The 20,219-nt window shown below is 42.9% G+C and overlaps 1 protein-coding gene across 2 annotated transcripts in view; it reads left to right on the top strand.

Annotated features, from left to right (window-relative positions):
- The window catches only part of LOC126194643 (ankyrin repeat and IBR domain-containing protein 1-like), a 601,659-nt gene that overhangs the window by 75,892 nt on the left and 505,548 nt on the right, over window positions 1–20,219 (top strand). The window contains exons 2-3 of one of the 2 annotated variants that reach the window (XM_049932817.1): window positions 6,802–6,882; window positions 7,018–7,141. In XM_049932817.1, coding sequence (XP_049788774.1) covers window positions 6,851–6,882; window positions 7,018–7,141 — 156 coding nt within the window. In that variant the 5' untranslated portion in view covers window positions 6,802–6,850. The remainder of the gene's footprint in view (window positions 1–6,801; window positions 6,883–7,017; window positions 7,142–20,219) is intronic. The other variant, XM_049932818.1, reaches the window with a different exon arrangement.

Genomic DNA, 20,219 nt, shown 5'->3' with positions numbered 1-20,219 from the left:
GTGTGATGTCCTTAGGTTAGTTAGGTTTAAGTAGTTCTAAGTTCTAGGGGACTGATGACCATAGCTGTTAAGTCCCATAGTGCTCAGAGCCATTTGAACCATTTTTTTGGAAGCTGTTCTACATGCCAACGGTTTTTCTACACCAGTTTTTCATGGTGATATATTGTGATTTTTGTGTTTCTATACTTTCGTCCACGTTAAAGAAAGTACTCTAACGAATAATTAATTAGTACGGACGCTAAGAGGGTTGCGGCTGGCTGCAGCCGAAGAGAAATTCGATATGCTCAACTGAATTTTGATCCAAAAACCAATTTCTGTGTGGACCGGCTGTTATGCCAGAACTTCTGGTTCAACAAAACAAGCTCCAAGCCAGTCGACAGAACCTAGCGTACAAAACACGGGTGGATAAAAATTTATGTAGACATGTTTTAAATCAACAGATCGCGTATTTCGTCTTTGACAATGTCAAATAAAAATAGGAACCTAGCGTACTGTGTGTGTAAGGGGGGGCGGGGGGGGGGGGGCTGCAAACGACTGTTCTGAACCTTGCTGAGAGACAAACCAATGAATTTAGCCTCAATAATACCTCGGATTGGACCAGTTCCTAGCTTGACATCAAATGCGTGAACATTCTAATTGGCAATCCGAAGCAGGCAGAAAAAATGCGATCTATAAACCACAGAAATTGATGGTGCTATGCAGAAAATTTTCGACTAGCTCAGTGAAAGTGATAAGTAGTGTCAGTATTCCCTTGAGCAGTTAACAGACCAGATCCCGGCGACTACCACCCTGATATTAAGACAGTGAAAGCTCAGCTGTAGAAGAAGTCTGGAAGTAATAGAGTGACTGCCTCATCAGGAAGAAATCAACTGTTGTTTGTTTCAAAACACTGGGTAAAAATTCTTGCATGTAGTTGGTATCAGTGAAAAAGGTCATCTCCGGAGGAAGAACGTCGACGTGTGATTGAAACAGCAGCAGATATACTTGCTGAAGGTATTCGAAGGCACGTTTACGGTACAACAATACGAAATATATTCGCCAGACCAGTTTCTGACAGAGGAACTAGGTCTTCACCCCTGGTAGTCCGAAATTTCGTTAATCGCCTAGTAATGAAGAAGCGAGGAAACTTGAATGAACAGAAGACAAAGTATGGCCATAGCACACTGCATGGTCGCAGCTGTCAGACCCAACTCTTTCTTGTCACCATTGCAAGCTGGCCAGGCACATTCATCTATGAGACGTATGGCTCTCAGAAAATCATTAACTTTCAGCTTTAGAATACATTGTCATCTACGCAGAAGCGCTACGTATGATGGCAAAGGGATGGAATTTACTCCATCTCTCTCATTTCAATTTGCCTCCGACAATGCTGAGTACAATACCCAAACTTTTGATGGCGTATTACCTAGTATGAATTGAAATTAGTCATGTATTACCTAGCTCTAACATACCTATTTATACTCTCATTTTGCCAGTGAATCAAGTAAAGAAGTGGGAAGAGATGGAACTTCTTTAAATTTTTTTATGATTATTGTATAAATCATATAATATTATGGAAATAATAATAATAATTATTATTATTACCAAATGCAAAATGTTCAAATGTGTGTGAAATCTTATGGGACTTAACTGCTAAGGTCATCGGTTCCTAAGCTTACACACTACTTAACCTAAATTATCCTAAGGACAAACACACGCACCCACGCCCGAGGGAGGACTCGAACCTCCACCGGGACCATTACCAAATGCAAACTAAAGCATAATTGTTATGTCATTTACATATGTTACTTGAGACGTGAAAGCTTTCACTTTGCCGATTGAATGAACATAATAGCATATACTTGGTTGTTGGCGGTGGCGCCTGAAATTACGCTGACTTCAACCTGCGCTATGAGCCATACGGTTGGTCTGACGAAAAAATACATTCGATAGTATTTTGTGGGAAATTTTATTTTCATTTTCGTAAATCATCAACTTTGCCGAAAACTGCGTCGTTTCCGCATTATAAGCGAAAAATTCGAAAACGTCCCTTTCGCCATAGTTTATTTTCCATTTTTCATCTACTTCCGGGCAAAAATTTTGATGAGACTTCAAAAATTTTAATTCAGTACTCACTAAAACATAGAAAGCCTGTCAAAGAAACTTCTGCAAAACTTTTCTTCATGAGTCACCATGTGGCTGGACTATAATGATGCCCTGTGCGCTCGACCCTTGCAAAACTGTCGTGGAGACTCCAGTAGGGACGGAAAAAGCCAATCGGCTAAAACCGACATCAGTATTGCAGTTCTGAATAATCGGTCTTTTTCGATATTTGTTTGGCCTCGGTTATAACAGGATTTTTTGATTTTTAACTAACAACCGATTAAAAAACTAATATATAAATCTGCCATAATAGTGGTGCTAAATTATTTGATCCTGAAATAAAATTTTTTAACGTTTTATGTTTTTCCGTAAAACTTTCATTGTTTTGAAATAGCGGGTTATTTTAGAAAAGTGGTCACTACGTTATCCGTTAGAAACGAACTACAGCCACATGACATAAGAAGCTATTGACGAATATGGAAATTTAGGTGGACTGATAAGGTAAGGAATGAGGAGGTTCTGCGCATGGGGAGAAAACACTGATAAGGCGAAGGGACAGGATGATAGGACATCTGTTAAAACATGAGGGAATGACTTCCATGGTACTAGAGGGAGCTGTAGAGGACAAAAACTGTACAGGAAGACAGAGAATGGAATACATCCAGCAAATAATTGAGGACGTAGGTTGCAAGTGCTACTCTGAGATGAAGAGATTTACACAGGAGAGGAATTCGTGGCAGGCCGCATCAAACCAGTCATAAGACTGTTAAAAAAAAATAAATAAAAAAATCTGTGACTGGAACTACAAGTTTTTTCACAAGTTTCTCGTAGTTTTATGTAGACAACTACTGCCATTATAGATGACAAGTTTTTATTCTCCAACTCTCTACGCTAGGAGCTTTTATGAATTGTAGCATGTATACTCCGTTGGTTAAAAGTACTGTTTCCCAGTACTACCACTAAATGTGTGTGTGTGTGTGTGTGTGTTTGTGTGTGTGTGTCTTTCTTCTTTTTTTATATTAACGTCGGACCTGCTTCTCTTTGGTAATGTTGTCCGCGTAGTCGACCAATAACAGTAAATTCCAATAATCTATTTAAATAAATTATGTCAGAATTAAAAACTTCAGAGAATACATTTATGCAATATCGCCATTGCTGTTAGTAAATGTAGAAAGTTGTAAGTAAATATTTTCTACGTTGATTGAAAGCTAATGTCTATACAGAAGTATCCAGTGTCCTCTCGTTGTGGTTAATTCTGAAATACTGACACACAAAAAACTTTATCTGGTTAGCAAAAACGAAGACAGAGTAATTACTTACAATCAGGAATGCTTCACTTGCTAACCTGCGTCTGAGTCGTAGGTACCACGGTGCTCTTCCATGTATGCTGCGCCCTGCATCTTCTGGACGACAAAGAAATCACAAAAAAACAAAATCTGCCTGATACTTCCTATTAAGAATGATTTTCATTTACTTATTTTTGTTAGCATTTAACGCTCATAAATATGACTACATTATTTGACTTCCTAATGTTAAAGTTAGTTTCAATTTACTTCAAATCGCTCTGAACACTATGCGACCCAACTTCTCAGGTTATCAGTCGCCGAGAACTTAGAACTGCTTAAACCTAAATAACCTAAGGACATCACACACATCCATGCCCGAGGCAGGATTCGAGCCTGCGACCGTAGCGGTCGCTCGGCTCCAGACTGTAGCGCCTAGAACCGCACGGCCACTCCGGCCGGCTCAATTTACTTCCTTCAAAAACATAGCCACACGTGAAACCAAATCATGATACAAAACGTATCAAATCACATTCCCAGTTCCTTAAGTGCATTCCTTCCAAATTCCAACTGACGGCTTCCCCCTTCTTCTTCTCTTTTCTCGATAGCCCTATCTTCCTACCGAGCTTCTCGATAGCTACAGCCAGTTCATTTTAGTTCGTCGCCTGGTGCTGCCCTCCTGCGACAAAGACAGGAGTGACTTACTCCGTACTGACGTGTTTCTCAACGTGAAACTGCGAAACGTTGTTTACAATGTGATCAGTGTGCGCTAAGAAACGGGCTGATATATCACACAGGACGTGCAGTGCAACGTGATTTGCGACCTAGCACACTCCAGCGACAGTTAAGCGACTATATCTGTCACGCAAATCACACAGTTTGGTTACGGAAATGGACGAACGTAAAATAGCTGCGTTAGCTCTCTGAGCAATCTTGCAGTTCGTTGGTCCGTGTTCCCTGGCACGTAATCAAAATCGAACACACTCACTCCTGAACGGAGAACTCTTGTTTATATATTAACATCGAATATTCAACAACATATTTCTATTAAATTAGAAAGAAAGCTACAGAAGCTTTTGGAAAACATGAAAGTGGTTAACAAATATTTGCACAATGCAGGTGGAAAACACGCAATCTTTCTGTAAACAGTCCATATCTATCCATTACACTACAACTGACAAAAGTTATTGGAATATGTGTCTTTGAGCTTACAATGCGCTAACTACTTTCATCGGCACTGAGTCATTAACAAGCATTTAATTATGACTTCGATAGATTTTTAATGTGATGATGCCTTGAAATGGTGTACTTTCATAGCAAGCAAGCCATGATATCAATAACATCAAATTTGAAAAGCCGTCAGCCAACTTCATGTCGTTTCTCCTCATTTTATTATCGCAAATTGTATCAAAAACGGCGCGTTTCAGAGAGAACATCAATGTACCGTTACATTCAAACAACGTATATTCATATACTGTAAGTTATAATTAGAAAACGTCATATATGTGTATCACCTTGCAAACAACGTAATCCGATGCAGTTTCTTCTGTGTTCTACCAGTAACGTAAAAACTTGCACACGACGTAATCCGATGTAGTTTCTCCTATGTTCTACCAGTAACGTAAAAAGCTGTATTGCATCCTATTGGCCACGTTCGTCTCCACACTATAACTTGCCTGATTCTTCTTTTTACGCTCTAGGATACCACATAATGTGAAATTCCATACTGTGAGCTCACAAAACTCGTCCAGCTCCTCGCATTCAGTGTGAGGACGGCTTTAGCTGGTAGCATTCATCTCCGGTAATGAAATTACTTTCTTTTATCACATTCTTTATGACGGTGAGCCAATAGTAACCCCAAAACATCTTGCTGTCTACAACATCGATCACATATTTATTTTCGTAAACCCTGTTTTCTGCAGCCTTTGCCGGCCGAAGTGGCCGTGCGTTTCTAGGCGCTGCAGTCTGGGACCGCGAGACCGCTACGGTCGCAGGTTCGAATCCTGCCTCGGGCATGGATGTGTGTGATGTCCTTAGGTTAGTTAGGTTTAGGTAGTTCTACGTTCTAAGGGACTAATGACCTCAGAAGTTGAGTCCCATAGTGCTCAGAGCCATTTGAACCATTTTTTTTCTGCAGCCTTTGATTTCATTTTTATTCCAAATGTACGCATCTAACGTATCCCAAGAGATGTTGCCATAGTCCACTGCTATATTTATTTGGAGTGCTGTACCTAGTGTCCTGTATCAGATGATGCTGTCTAGCCATGAACGTCTTTAGTCTTTTGTAATGCGTGGACGGCTAATTGTTTCACTTTCAGAGGACTGTCATAAGCTTGGCTGAGAATGGTCCACATAGGGGAAATATTGAATATTCTGTCCCCCTGCTGTTCTTCGTGGTTGACTGCGTCTTTCCTTCGACACATGTCCAATCTACGCTTCATTGTACTCTTTCAGGCGGTCTAAGTGGTGACACCAATAACCTCCAAGTAGATCTGTTGCACTTGGAAGAAGTGTTTAGAAAATCGGGTACCACGAAGCTCAGATTATGGATCGGTACTATCATAGTCTGTCGTTCGATCAGTGTAAGGTAATAGTGCCAATGGGTTTCAGGCACATTACAATATGGCATGGATCCTATTTCAATAAGTATGATGTTGATGTATTGACAGGAATGTCAAAGTTTTGTCTGTCTAAGGTTATAATCACTATGTATTTGGTGTTCCAGTCCTGTATTATGATTGTGTTACCCAGTTTGCAGGCAGCTGTTGATTATTTCATTTCCTATTTCCTACAGAGTATTATTATGAAGTGGTGTGTATGTGTCTGTGTTTTGGAAGAGACACTCACTTAGCATGAGGTCCTACATGTCAGTCATGGATGTATCATTCGTCCAACGACTGCCAATATTTGTGATCAGCTACAGCCATCGGTGGAGGATAAGTTTCACTTTCTTGTGGTGCATCCAAACTGTCTGTGGTAGAATGAGTGAAGGAGCCATTCCTAGATTAATGAGTGGAACACCTGCATCTCCTTCCCAGAAACTTAGAGTTCACAGGCCACTGTGCTTTGCATTGTTGCATTGTGCTGTGTTTGAGTGGTGTCAAAATGCGATTACGACTATAATTGCCTACTGTGTCTCCTGCTCCAAAAAGAAAGCCCACTGTCATCATTGAATGCAGAAAGATCTGGTCGTTATACAGCACAATTCTTCCAGTGACAGTCTACGTGGAGGCGGAGGTTCTTTCCTCCACTTCTCCTCCCACTAATCCAGCAGTCTTATTTCATCACTATTTGTGTTTGTTTTATTGGCAGGTTTGCAGTGCAAGTGATTATCCTGTGTCACGAAAACTACCCCAATCAAGTATGTAAAGAGATGTGCAGCGGACGAAATCCTAGCACTGCTGCACTGATCAGTATGCAATTGTTTTGTTGGCAGGCACGCAGCAGGTGATGTCTCCGTGCCGTGGCGACGTGGCCCCCTCAGAATGTGGTTGCAGTGTTGGCAGGGACGGAGCAGGTATGCCGCCGCACTGTGCCGAATCGTGCCGATCAGTGTGTAGTTGTTGTGTTGGCAGGCATGCAGCAGGTGAAGCCCCCCCGTGCTTGGCCGTGGCGCCCCGCGCTGACCGCTTTGCGTTTGTCATGTTGGCAGGCGCGCAGCAGGTGATGCCCCTGCGCCGTGGCGACCCGCCCGCCGCAGCTGGCCAGCCATGGGGAGCGCCTCCTCTAAGTTCAAGAAGTACCTGCAGCATGGCGATGAGTTTGCCGCCATGCAGGTGAGTGCACTCGCCCTGCATGCGCCAACCGCTCACCTGCTGCAATGCGTTCACTAGGTCATACTTAGTAACTGAATCCAAAATATCAATTTTAGCCTTACTACCTGGAAATTTCTCAAGTTCTCGGAAATTCTAGCACAACAATTATGAATTAAGAACAATTGACTTAACGCTTTTGTGCCTGCCACAAACAGAATAGTAGCTTTTGAACGTGAAACAAGAAACAACTTTTTTTACATGTTTTGTTTCCCATTCATGAGAGCTGAGTGTGCTGTCATATAATTTCGTTCTTTCCAGCCAAATATCCCAGAAGTCTGGGAGTGGATCATAGGGGTTTCCAATAGGTAGTATTTGGGAAGCGATTTCCAGATCTGGCATTCGCATGATAAATAGGGGTAACCTCTCAAAAACTTGGCCAGAACCAGGGGACTGGGTATATTTTTAATTTTCTTCTGGAACAATCTCCCATACAAAAAATAAAATTTAGTGTATGTGTGCGTGAACGTAAATGATGACGCAGGACATGTTGAACCATTTATACTTATGTTTGTTTGAATACTATGACACATGACATTACGAATTTTTTTTTGTGGGAGCCCACCTTGCGCTAAAATGTTGACGAAGACGTCTTCATGTAACAAACACACTCTTGGTTTCTCTGCCTTGCTGCTAAGCAGGTAGCCGCCCCTTTCCCGCCATCTTAATCAGCTGATGTGAGCTGAGCACTAGCGGACTCTATTGAACCACTACATGTACGACCAGGATTTACAAATATGTCACTTTAGTAGAATGACCATGATTCATATATCAAATGGTCCAACATCCTCTGCAACAGCGTGCCTGTGTGTCAGTGTATATGGATCAGTGTACGACTTTTCGCAAATGATATAAATACCTTTTTGATCTATTAGGATGTGATTCACCTGAACGTGCATTTTGATTCACTAATTCACATGTGCTCAGCTGAATCTCACAACACTGCAGTGAAATACTATAAGGAAAGCAGTTCTTCAGGTACTTGTTTTTGCTTTTTCGAAAAGGAGAACTAACTGTACCGCTCTATCTGCCTGGAGTAAAAATAGTAGCTTTTCTGATTATCTAACTGGTTTCCACATCACAATATCGCCATAAGCAACATAATATCCTTAACGGTCTCAAATTATACATTAACTGGCTGTGAGGTACGGTGCCATTAAATTGGAGTGAGTCTTCCCTCCTTATTCTTGTTTAAACAATTTATATCCTTGTCAGGTGAGGAAAATAATGAATGACCGCCCGCTCGGCAGTAGGATAGAACAAGAAGCCTTTAACAGCCAAGGCTATTCATAAGACACCCAAAGCCAAATTTCAAATACAAGGCAACATTGGAGCCGTCTGTCAAAATTTTGAAATATTGACCATTCCGTACGGCAGCCTTATCAGTAAAGGCTTAGTACCAATTACTTGAGTAGTGTAATCAAATGGTGTTGGTTAAGGAGTGGGTTTCAACTGAGATGGTACAACGCCTACTGCTGAAACGATATTAGTTAACCGTAAAACAAGATATTAAATCCTCAAGATAATACTATTCTAGGAGCTAAATTAGTCACCCTGGCAGCTGGACCAGGCTTCAACAAGCCTATACACAGGTGCCTTAATTACTGTTATCAATACCAACACTGCAAAGTAGAACGGCGCGGATGAACTGAACCAACGACCAACTGTCACCTGGGTTCGACTGATACTTGTTAACTTACAACTGTAATTTCGCACGTAAACGGTCGTACACAGCAAATTACAGTAATTAAGTAAAACACAAAGAATATAATATAATCACCTTAGTACGGATTACTGATGTCAGTAGACGTAGTCCTGCATTTACACAGTCATTGCAAGTGCGTCTGAAAATTAACAAATTTCGTGTGAACCACAGGTCCATAACTCTAGCTCAGATCAGGGACTCGTACGCTTTAGGATTAAACTAAACAAGCGTCACCTGAAACTTACAACGATAATTAGACACCTCCACAGAGTAATAATCAAGAAACGCCTCCAAGGGCAAATTTCAGTACAGTACTAATGACTGGCGCTAAGCGCGAGCTAAGATTTGGTTCATCTAGGTTAATGAGTACTACTAGCGCATGATCATATCTCAGATTATCTGACCACACAGTCAAGCAATGAAGATATAGTATCCACCCTGGCAGACGCACTTGCACTAAGCAATCCTCACTACTGCAACACTGGTAGCGAACAGGAAGGCGAGCGAAAAGCACGGGCTTGACGCTTATGTTTTTCCAAAAGCGAGTTTTTTCATAAGGCTTGAAAAGACACAGGGGCAGTAGTGAGCAGCCAGATCTGCCCCAGGGGCGGTCAGTACTAACACAACTACGCCTACCTCCACTCCGTGCCGTCCAAACACCGACTGCTGCCGCCAGTACTCATCACCCTAGTTTAATCCAACAGTCACAGCGGCACTGCCCGGCATTTGCCCGCTCGCTCAACACTCTTGCTCTCCTCAAAATATCGGGTGGTTAAAGGACTTGGAAGAGCAGTTGAACGGAATGGATGGTGTCTTGAAGGGAGGATATAAGATGAACATCAACAAAAGCAAAACGAGGATAATGGAATGTAGTCGAAGTAAGTCGGGTGATGCTGAGGGAATTGAACAAGAGAAATTTGTTAACATCGAGTATAGATTTAAGTGTCAGGAAGTCATTTCTGAAAGTATTTGTATGGAGTGTAGCCATGTATGGAAGTGAAACATGGACGGTAAATACTGTACTTTGGACAAGAAGAGAATTGAAGCTTTCGAAATGTGGTGCTACAGAAGAATGCTGAAGATTAGATGGGTAGATCACATAACTAATGAGGAGGTACTGAATAGGATGGGGGAGAAGAAGAGTTTGTGGCACAACTTGACCAGAAGAAGGGATCGGTTGGTAGGACATGTTCTGAGGCATCAAGGGATCACCAATTTAGTATTTGAGGGCAGCGTGGAGGGTAAAAATCGTAGCGGGAGACCAAGAGATGAATACACTAAGCAGATTCAGAAGGATGTAGGTTGCAGTAGGTACTGGGAGATGAAGAAGCTTGTACAGGATAGAGTAGCATGGAGAGCTGCATCAAACCAGTCTCAGGACTTAAGACCACAACAACAACAACAACATGGTTAAGCGTTGCCTGTTTAACTCGTTATAACACGAAAACTAAATACCGTACGAGCACAAACTTGGTAGCGTTAATTTCAAGGACGTGGAGAAGAGAAATAATGCAGATTCCATTCATTTGAAATACTTTTAATGTACTGCTGCGGTATATCTTACCATTACATACACACACCATTACTGCTACAAAAGGGGCTGAATATGGCTCCCATCACTCGAGAAGAGTCTGAAAGCGCAGGATTGCATTCTGCACAGCAGAACGAAGTATGCTGCTCTCTTGATATGCTGCACTTCAGATCAGCACTTGTGTGAATGTTCCTTTTGGTAAACCCTGTCCTTCAGGTAGCACCACAACCAGAAATCACAGGAAGTGAGATCAGGTAGTCGTACCGGCCAAGCATTTGGATCGTTTCCAAATGTGTTTCAGAGTAGCAGGTGAACTTCACCAGTGATGCGTGGTGGTGCACCATCTTGCATGAGTTCAGTGCGTCTCTCTCCTGTAGGACGGGTATGACATGCTGGTGAAGCATATCGCAGTAACGCTGGCCATTAACTCTGCATGTCTTTGGTCCTTGAGCGCCAAACTGTTCAAAAAAATAATTTGACAATGATGAACATAGCCGCGAAGGCACACTATACGGTGACAAGTTGACCACACAGAGAAACTTCATGCACAGTGACTGATCCCAACAATCAGCAATTCTGTGTGTTCACCTCACCCGTCAGAGGAAAATGAGCTTCGTTTGTCCATAGGATGGCCCAGGGTCAGCTCCCATCAACTTCAATCCTTGCGAGAAAGTGAAGATCGAAGTGAGCACGTAGTTGTGTGTGCTGTGGTGCAAGCTCTTGTACGATATGGATCGTTTACGGATACCATTTGAGAATGGTTCGAAGCACCTTCCGTACAGAGGACTACAGGATATTCAACTGTCGTGACACAGCACACGCACTGCCTGACGATTGGGAATTGCGCGCAGCGTTGTTTTCCATAGCAACAGCGACTTCATCCCGGAGCGACACTCAGTTCTCCAGTTGATTCTAACTTCATCATGCTCCGCACAGCAGGTGGAAAAAGAGGCGCCTTCCGTAATCCTTTCAGCCGGCGACTATCTCGAAGTGCAGCTGCAGCATTACTGTTGTTTTGATAATAGAGCCTACCAATAATGCCCTGCTCGTTTTGTCCAAGGTCATGTTGGCACGTCAAGTGCACAGTGACTGGTCAGGTGTGTGAGACTATGAACCACGATGACTGATCACGGCACATGGTGGCCATAGTTGGACATGAACGGTGGCATTTGGACGCATGGAAATCATGCACCTCATACTCTGGACATTAATACTACTAAGTTTGGCACTCGCACGGTAATTAGTTTCCGTGTTATACCGTGTTAAATCGGAAAGTTTAATTATAACCTCATCCGAGCACCAGCGGCTTCCGTAATTTGTAAGCACGGGTACATCGATATCCAAGAAACCATCGTGATACTGGCTGAATGGCATACATAGCATAGGGCCAAAGTCGGACGAGATACTGAGAGACATTCTGTGTTGGTCAGCAATAGGTCTCGTGATTTGGACGCTGAGTGGCATTCACTGTTGTTCAGCAATGAATCTTGTTTCTGTTTGTGGCGATCACATCAACAACTTGTCCGTAGACAATCTGGTGAAGCCCACAAGGAGCAAAGATTCTCGAGACCGTTGGTAGCTGGCGAGGAGCTGCGAGTTTGTAGGGTGCCATACTACAGAACATTACACATCACTTAGAAAAGATCAGTTGATTTTAAATAAAAAGTTGTGCGAAATGTTATTATGTTTTGTTTTTTTTTTGACACGTGAAATTTGACAAACTCAAATGAATACAGTTGTTCATAACAATCGAACAACATCAATGTTATATTTAAAATTTGATCAGTATTAATTTAAGATTTCAGATCGTGATAGTGCGTACAGGTGGTTCTGTCTAAGAATAAATTCAATAATGAGTTCAGGTACTACTCACAGAAAAACATTTCAATTAACAAACGTTCCAGAATAACACATCAATCATCAACAAACATGTAAGTTAACGCGTCTGTTAACACGTGTAAGCACAGGCAATGACCATCTTAAAAACAATGTGAAGTAAAACGTTTATGTAAATCGAAAGAACATTATTTGAACTCTCACAAATAGGAAGCGGTTGTCTCATTAAAGAGCCGTAGATGAGGTACAATTAGACAAATATGGAATTACGTAAAAGCCAAATCTCACTCAAGAGAGAATGAACCAACGCACGAGACATAGCTTGGTTTTAAGTTGTGATAATTCTGACTAGTTCTCCAAAAGAACGAATAAATAAAATTTAAATAACAACGCCAACATGTCTTAAACTAAAAAAGCAGGTAGCATAGTTAATCCGAAGTTCAAAATAAACTACACATAACCACTACACATAATATGCAGGGTTATTACAAATGATTGAAGCGATTTCACAGCTCTACAATAACTTTATTATTTGAGATATTTTCACAATGCTTTGCACACACATACAAAAACTCAAAAAGTTTTTTTAGGCATTCACAAATGTTCGATATGTGCCCCTTTAGTGATTCGGCAGACATCAAGCCGATAATCAAGTTCCTCCCACACTCGGCGCAGCATGTCCCCATCAATGAATTCGAAAGCATCGTTGATGCGAGCTTGCAGTTCTGGCACGTTTCTTGGCAGAGGAGGTTTAAACACTGAATCTTTCACATAACCTCACAGAAAGAAATCGCATGGGGTTAAGTCGGGAGAGCGTGGAGGCCACGACATGAATTGCTGATCATGATCTCCACCACGACCGATCCATCGGTTTTCCAATCTCCTGTTTAAGAAATGCCGAACATTATGATGGAAGTGCAGTGGAGCACCATCCTGTTGAAAGATGAAGTCGGCGCTGTCGGTCTCCAGTTGTGGCATGAGCCAATTTTCCGGCATGCCCAGATATACATGTCCTGTAACGTTTTTTTTTTTTTTTTTTTGCAGAAGAAAATGGGGCCGTAAACTTTAAACCGTGAGATTGCACAAAACACTTTAACGTTTGGTGAATTGCGAATTTGCTGCACGAATGCGTGACGATTCTGTACCGCCCAGATTCGCACATTGTGTCTGTTCACTTCACCATTAAGAAAAAATGTTGCTCCATCACTGAAAACAAGTTTCGCACTGAACGCATCCTCTTCCATGAGCTGTTGCAACCGCGCCGAAAATTCAAAGCGTTTGACTTTGTCATCGGGTGTCAGGGCTTGTAGCAATTGTAAACGGTAAGGCTTCTACTTTAGCCTTTTCCGTAAGATTTTCCAAACCGTCAGCTGTGGTACGTTTAGCTCCCTGCTTGCTTTATTCGTCGACTTTCGCGGGCTACGCTTGAAACTTGCCTGCACGCGTTCAACCGTTTCTTCCCTCACTGCAGGCTGACCCGTTGATTTCCCCTTACAGAGGCATCCAGAAGCTTTAAACCGCGCATACCATCGCCGAATGGAGTTAGCAGTTGGTGGATGTTTGTTGAACTTCGTCCTGAAGTGTCGTTGCACTGTTATGACTGACTGATGTGAGTGCATTTCAAGCACGACATACGCTTTCTCGGCTCCTGTCGCCATTTTGTCTCACTGCGCTCTCGAGCGCTCTGGCGGCAGAAACCTGAAGTGCGTCTTCAGCCGAACAAAACATTATGAGTTTTTCTACGTATCTGTACCATGTCGTGACCATGTGTCAATGAATGGAGCTACAGTGAATTTATGAAATCGCTTCAATCATTTGTAATAGCCCTGTACATAAATTACTAACAGTGTTCAAACCTGATAGATCAGTACTGGATAACCTGACCGGAATAACTATAGCACAAACAGTTTTAGCAATGTAAGTTTACCAATTTGGACCTGGTAAAACAAAATGTAGCACACATAATTTAAAAAACCCTACGGCACAGCGGATAGCTCTGAATAACTGTTCGTACAGTCTACATGCCAAGACGCTCACCAAACAAATCCAACAAGCTCTGATGACTATGCCTAATTATTCCGACTCTTCCTATGTATGCCGTAAACACACGAAGTTCCAAGGTTGTGTTCCATCAAATCCGAGGAATTTGCTTCTCGGCAATACAACTGCTGGTAGCATCCACGTTACACATGACGACGTTCCAGGTGACCAACAACACTTGTCCTTCGATCGCCATCCTGGCAGTTATCGGTGATAAACTACTGAGGGCAGGTTGATGCACTGTTGTGTCGCATGCACCGACGCAGGGAAAACAATGACCAAAGTTTACAAAAGTTTATTGAACAAGGAAATAAACCATCTGCTTCGACGATAATAACAAAACCACAATTATAGTGTCTCAAAAGTGTGAAGACTTGACAGTATGGCGAATCCAGTGTCTGACAAAGTAACACAATTACGACCTGCATAGACAAAAACACATGTTTCGAAAATATTTAAGTCAGATGAAGCTATCCTGAATAACACCAGCACAGGAACAGAAAAGTCTATCCCGCCTACAGTATGAGTGCAACAACGATGAATGCTGAATACAGCGGCGTCGGTTCCTGCGAAGCACTTCGAGACTGTCCTAAGACAACGGGGTATGTAGCACCCGCCCGAAGGATAGGAAACGGTCTTGAAGCGGGAAGAACTGACATGTGCAGCTCTGACACCGACCATTCTAGAGACCGGCGGCGGAGTACTCAAGAAACTGTTTCCTGGTCACGCATGTAGCGGACGCGAATAGATCCTTTGGAAGGGACGGACACCGTGGCAGGGCGAGTTCGCGACTCTGCGTCGTACAGGGACAATGTAGGCTGCACGCATACCCAACGTGCCCAAAGGGTTGCCGAACGTTTTTGCGAAGATCTCTGGTATAGCACGCACAGTCCCGTTAAGATGGCGCGGTGAACAGCGCGCAATGCCCATGGCGGGGTGGGGAGGAAGTGGTTGGTTAGCTACACAGGCAAAGATATTGTTGTTGTTGTTGTGGTCTTCGGTCCTGAGACTGGTTTGATGCAGCTCTCCATGCTACTCTATACTGTGCAAGCTTCTTCATCTCCCAGTACGTACTGCAGCCTACATCCTTCTGAATCTGCTTAGTATATTCATCTCTCGGTCTCCCTCTACGATTTTTACCCTCCACGCTGCCCTCCAATACTAAATTGGTGATTTCTTGATGCCTCAGAACATGTCCTACCAACCGATCCCTTCTTCTAGTCAAGTTGTGCCACAAACTCCTCTTCTCCCCAATCCTATTCAGTACCTCCTCATTAGTTATGTGATCTAGCCATCTAATCTTCAGCATTCTTTTGTAGCACCACATTTTGAAACCTTCTATTCTCTTCTTGTCCAAACTATTTATCGTCCATGTTTCACTTCCGTACATGGCTACATTCCATACAAATGCTTTCAGGAACGACTTGTTGACACTTAAATCTATACTCGATGTTAACAAATTTCCTTTCTTCAGAAACGCTTTCCTTGCCATTTCCAGTCTACATTTTATATCCTCTCTACTTCGACCATCATCAGTTATTTTGCTCCCCAAATAGCAAAACTCCTTTACTACTTTAAGTGTCTCATTTCCTACAGCATCACCTGACTTAATTCGACTACATTCCACTATCCTCGATTTGCTTTTATTGATGTTCATCTTATATCCTCCTTTCAAGACACTGTCCATTCCGTTCAGCTGCTCTTTTCCAGTTCACCACGAAGCACCGGACAAGTAACCCATAGTTGTCCAACTCCTGGTATGTAGAACTATTAGATAGGACAAGAGGACTGATTTAGTAATTGTTGCAAGGAGGCTGAATACTCTCCACTATGTGACACCAATAGTATACCCTCTTCATGACGAGGCTAGCAAATGCTACACTCCAGTTGGACACACGGAGACTCACACTAGAAATGCCTTGAGAAAAATATCGATCCTTGACTGACCTGTCCATTTCCCTCACTTGTCTGTCATAGCCGTGATGGAAAGCCTCCAACCAGCAACCTTCATAAACTGACGCAATATTTTTCTTTTTTTTTTTAGGCATGGCAAAAAATGAATGACGATATTCAGAGGCTGTTTGCTGCAACAGCACAATAAATACAAGATTGTATTCTTGCCATTTGGGGTCACACATGATACTGATTTTGATGATGGAAACCAGTTCTAATTGGACCGAAAGTTTGATAAATATCGAACTAGTGATTAACGGTGTAATATTTTGCATTTCTGTTAGCGTAAACGACTGCATGAGATATCAAGCTAACTGTAAGATATTTCTTGCATTTACGTGCCCTTGCTACAGTGGTTGGAGAAAAGTATGGGAATACCACGAGAAATGCATGCTTGAACATAATTGCAGATACTAGCCGAGCCTGCAAGTGCCACTGTCGTATTTGACCATGAACAGCACCTGTGCAGTGCGCTCAATACATTGCAAGGGTCACTCATGGTTAGAACGGTGTTCTGTTTAATGGGAGTCGATTATGGCTCTGATCACTATACGACTTAACTTCTGAGGTCATCAGTCGCCTAGAACTTAGAACTAATTAAACCTAACTAACCTAAGGACATCACACACAACCATGCCCGAGGCAGGATTCAAACCTGTGACCGTAGCGGTCGCTCGGCTCCAGACTGTAGCGCCTAGAACCGCACGGCCACTCCGGCCGGCGGTTGGTGCTCGTTTCGTGGGTGCTTCCGTTATCAAGGTAGCCAAACTGTTTGGTGTTTAAAGAAGTACCATAGCGAAAATTAATACTGCATACAGGGACACCGGGAAAACGTCATAAGGTGATCAAAAGAATGTGTTGACTGATAGTGACAGACATTCAAGACCTTTGTGACAAAAAATAAGTGTAAGACAACTGCAAAAGTCACTGCAGAACTGAATGTAATACTCACGAACCCTCTCAGCTCCAAAACAACACGAAGGGGACTTAGTAAGCAGGGAATTGCTGAGCAAGCTGGAACTCCAAAACCACTCATCAGTGATGTAAATGCCCATAACTGGACAAGTTGTGCCGAAGTCATAAAACCTGGACTATGGAGTAAACTGATTTGGTCGGATGAGTCTTGTCGGCAACTGTTTCTAACTTCTGGCCGGGTTTACGACTGGCATACGCTGTCCCAAGTTAATGATGTAGAATGCTTGCTGCCAAGAGGGGAACATGATGATTCTGGTAGCCATATTGTGGCATTCCATGGGCCCATTCGTTACTCTACAAGGTCGCATTATTGCCAAGTAATATGTGACCATTTTGGCCGCTCAAGTCCATCCCATGGTACAACACTAATTCCCCAATGGTGATGCTGTGTTCCAAGACGATAGATGCTGTGTCCACACAGCTCATATCGTACAGGAGTGGTTTTGTGAGAACGAAGATGAATTGTGACATTTCCTCTGGCCACCACAATCACCTGACCTTAATATTGTTGAGCATCTGTCACCTACTTTGGAGAGAAGATCGCTATCCACCTCCGTCATCATTATTTGATCTTGCCACTATCTTTCAGGAAGAGTGGTATTAAATTCCCTTGAAAATCATGCAGTAACTGTATTTATCGATTCCAAGGCTAATGAAAGCTGTTTAGAATGCCAACGGTTCTCCTGCAGCGTATTAGGTACAGTAATGTGTTGGGATTTTGGTGATTCCAAATCTTTGTTCACGCCTTACATCTACAGTACGATGAAGGAACTCGACCTCCAACAATTCGTCCTCGCTCACCGATCAAATAAAAGGTAAAGTAACAGGAGATATTTTTCAGCGCTACCTTGGGCGGGCTAAGGCAGGCAGTGCCCGTGTATGCCCGTTCTCGGCAGCTGAGAGCTGTGGGCCCCAAACAGGTGGTTCTGCTGGAGTGTGCCGGGTCAGGGACGACTGGGCTGAGCTCTGCGACCTGCCAGCTGGGATTACGTGCGCCTGCCTGCCTGGCCGCTAGAGGCAGTCCACACGAGCGGTCAGCCAAAGACGCGGAAGTTGCAGCCGGTAACCACGCGGAAGGGACGCCGGCGGATATTGCTTCATTTCACACTCGCGGCGTTCCTCAGCGCGTTCCTTAAGCCCTTTCTACAAGAGCGACATTTTTGTAGCAATGGACTGCTCGTGGCAGGAGAGTCTATTGGAGCGCCATTCGTGGCCTGCTTTTCTACTAAATCTCGCCTGTCAGCAGTGGTTGATATCGTTTACACGTCAGCGCGAAAACTGCGTGTATTGTGAGTGCTGTCTGCTGTGCAGTTTGGCACCTGAACGGTGAAAGTGAGGCCACTACAGACAATCCTTTTCACGAAAACAATCGGAATACAGTAACAGAATATAGGAACAAGCTGTGATAATATAGTTCATTAACGAACAAAGCAAATTTCGTATTAGATTTTCTCGGCAAAGATCGTTTGATAGATTCTCCACACTCCTGAGGACTAAAGGAAAAGGAAACGTCTGCTCTAAACATTTCAGAACTTCTACATTTCTTTTCTCGAGTACGAAATCACACACAGGCATGAAGTACAAAAACAATATTATTTCATAAAATACATGAATCTCAGCTTTGTCCATAAAGAGCTCGAACTACTTGCAGTAGCTGCACGGTCTTGTTTCAAGTCTCCTGTACCTCAAATATCCTAAAAATTCGCCTTCTGAGTAGAAGCAATGATCTAATAAGAATGACCGCAGAGCTTTACAAAAATGACGATACGATTTTTATTTTATGTACAAGACTGTTATCATTTGGTAGAGCACTACTTGTAGTTGGAGTTTTATAGCACAATTCATAGCGGAATTTTTAAAAGCTGATCCTCTTACTGAGGTGGACATGAAGCCTTTCCTTTTGTTTTGTCCCTCGTTCAAAAATGGTTAAAATGGCTCTAAGCACTATGGGACTTAACATCTGAGGTCATCAGTACCCTAGACTTAGAACAACTTAAACCTAACTAATCTAAGGACATCACATACATCCATGCCAGAGGCAGGTTCAAATGGTTCAAATGGCTCTGAGCACTATGGGACGTAACATCTGAGGTCATCAGTCCCATAGACTTAGAACTACTTAAACCTAACTAACCTGAGGACACCCACACATCCATTTCCGAGGCAGGATTCGAACCTGCGACCGTAGCAACAGCGCGGTTCCGGACTGAAGCGCCTAGAACCGCTCGCCACAGCGGCAGGTTGCCACGTTCATGTTCATTACAATTTTTATTTGTGTCTTTTAAATTATAATATATTTACAAATTTCTATCACGTACATACAGGAAAGTGGGATGATTGACGACTTTTGAAAGAGGGGTTTGCAAGTATCTGTCGAGTATGTTGCATTGCTCTCTGAGTTTTATTAAGGGAATGACTAAACTAATCGGTATATTACAGTAGGATACTGAGGAAACGGGCAAAATAAGCAAGTCAACGAGTGTTAAAAGTTGCTTTAGCAAATAGTAAACGTCCACTATAACGTAGTTTGCTTAGTGACATTCGAAATCATTTTGAAGCGGACACGTCCGGAAAAACAGACACCACGTGGAATCCGCAGTTGTGATCCATATTATGTAAATTGAAGGTGGAGGAGGAGAAAAGAAAGGAGCTACGAGTGAAATTGTTTGCTGGACAGGGACTCGAACCCCGCATCTCCTGTTTACGAGGCAATTCAAATGGTTCAAATGGCTCTGAGCACTATGGGACCCAACTGCTGAGGTCATTAGTCCCCTACAACTTAGAACTAGTTAAACCTAACTAACCTAAGGACATCACAAACATCCATGCCCGAGGCAGGATTCGAACCTGCGACCGTAGCGGTCTTGCGGTTCCAGACTGCAGCGCCTTTAACCGCACGGCCACTTCGGCCGGCTACGAGGCCATTGCGTTAGCCACTGCGCAACCACACACAGTTTTTATTGCGTGGACTGTCTCGGACGCTCCTTGACCGATTCACTCTC

This window comes from Schistocerca nitens, chromosome 7 (assembly GCF_023898315.1).
Source record: "Schistocerca nitens isolate TAMUIC-IGC-003100 chromosome 7, iqSchNite1.1, whole genome shotgun sequence".
Taxonomy (NCBI): domain Eukaryota; kingdom Metazoa; phylum Arthropoda; class Insecta; order Orthoptera; family Acrididae; genus Schistocerca; species Schistocerca nitens.
The sequence above is the reverse complement of the archived record's forward strand: the minus strand, read 5'-3'. Positions and strand labels throughout refer to the sequence as shown.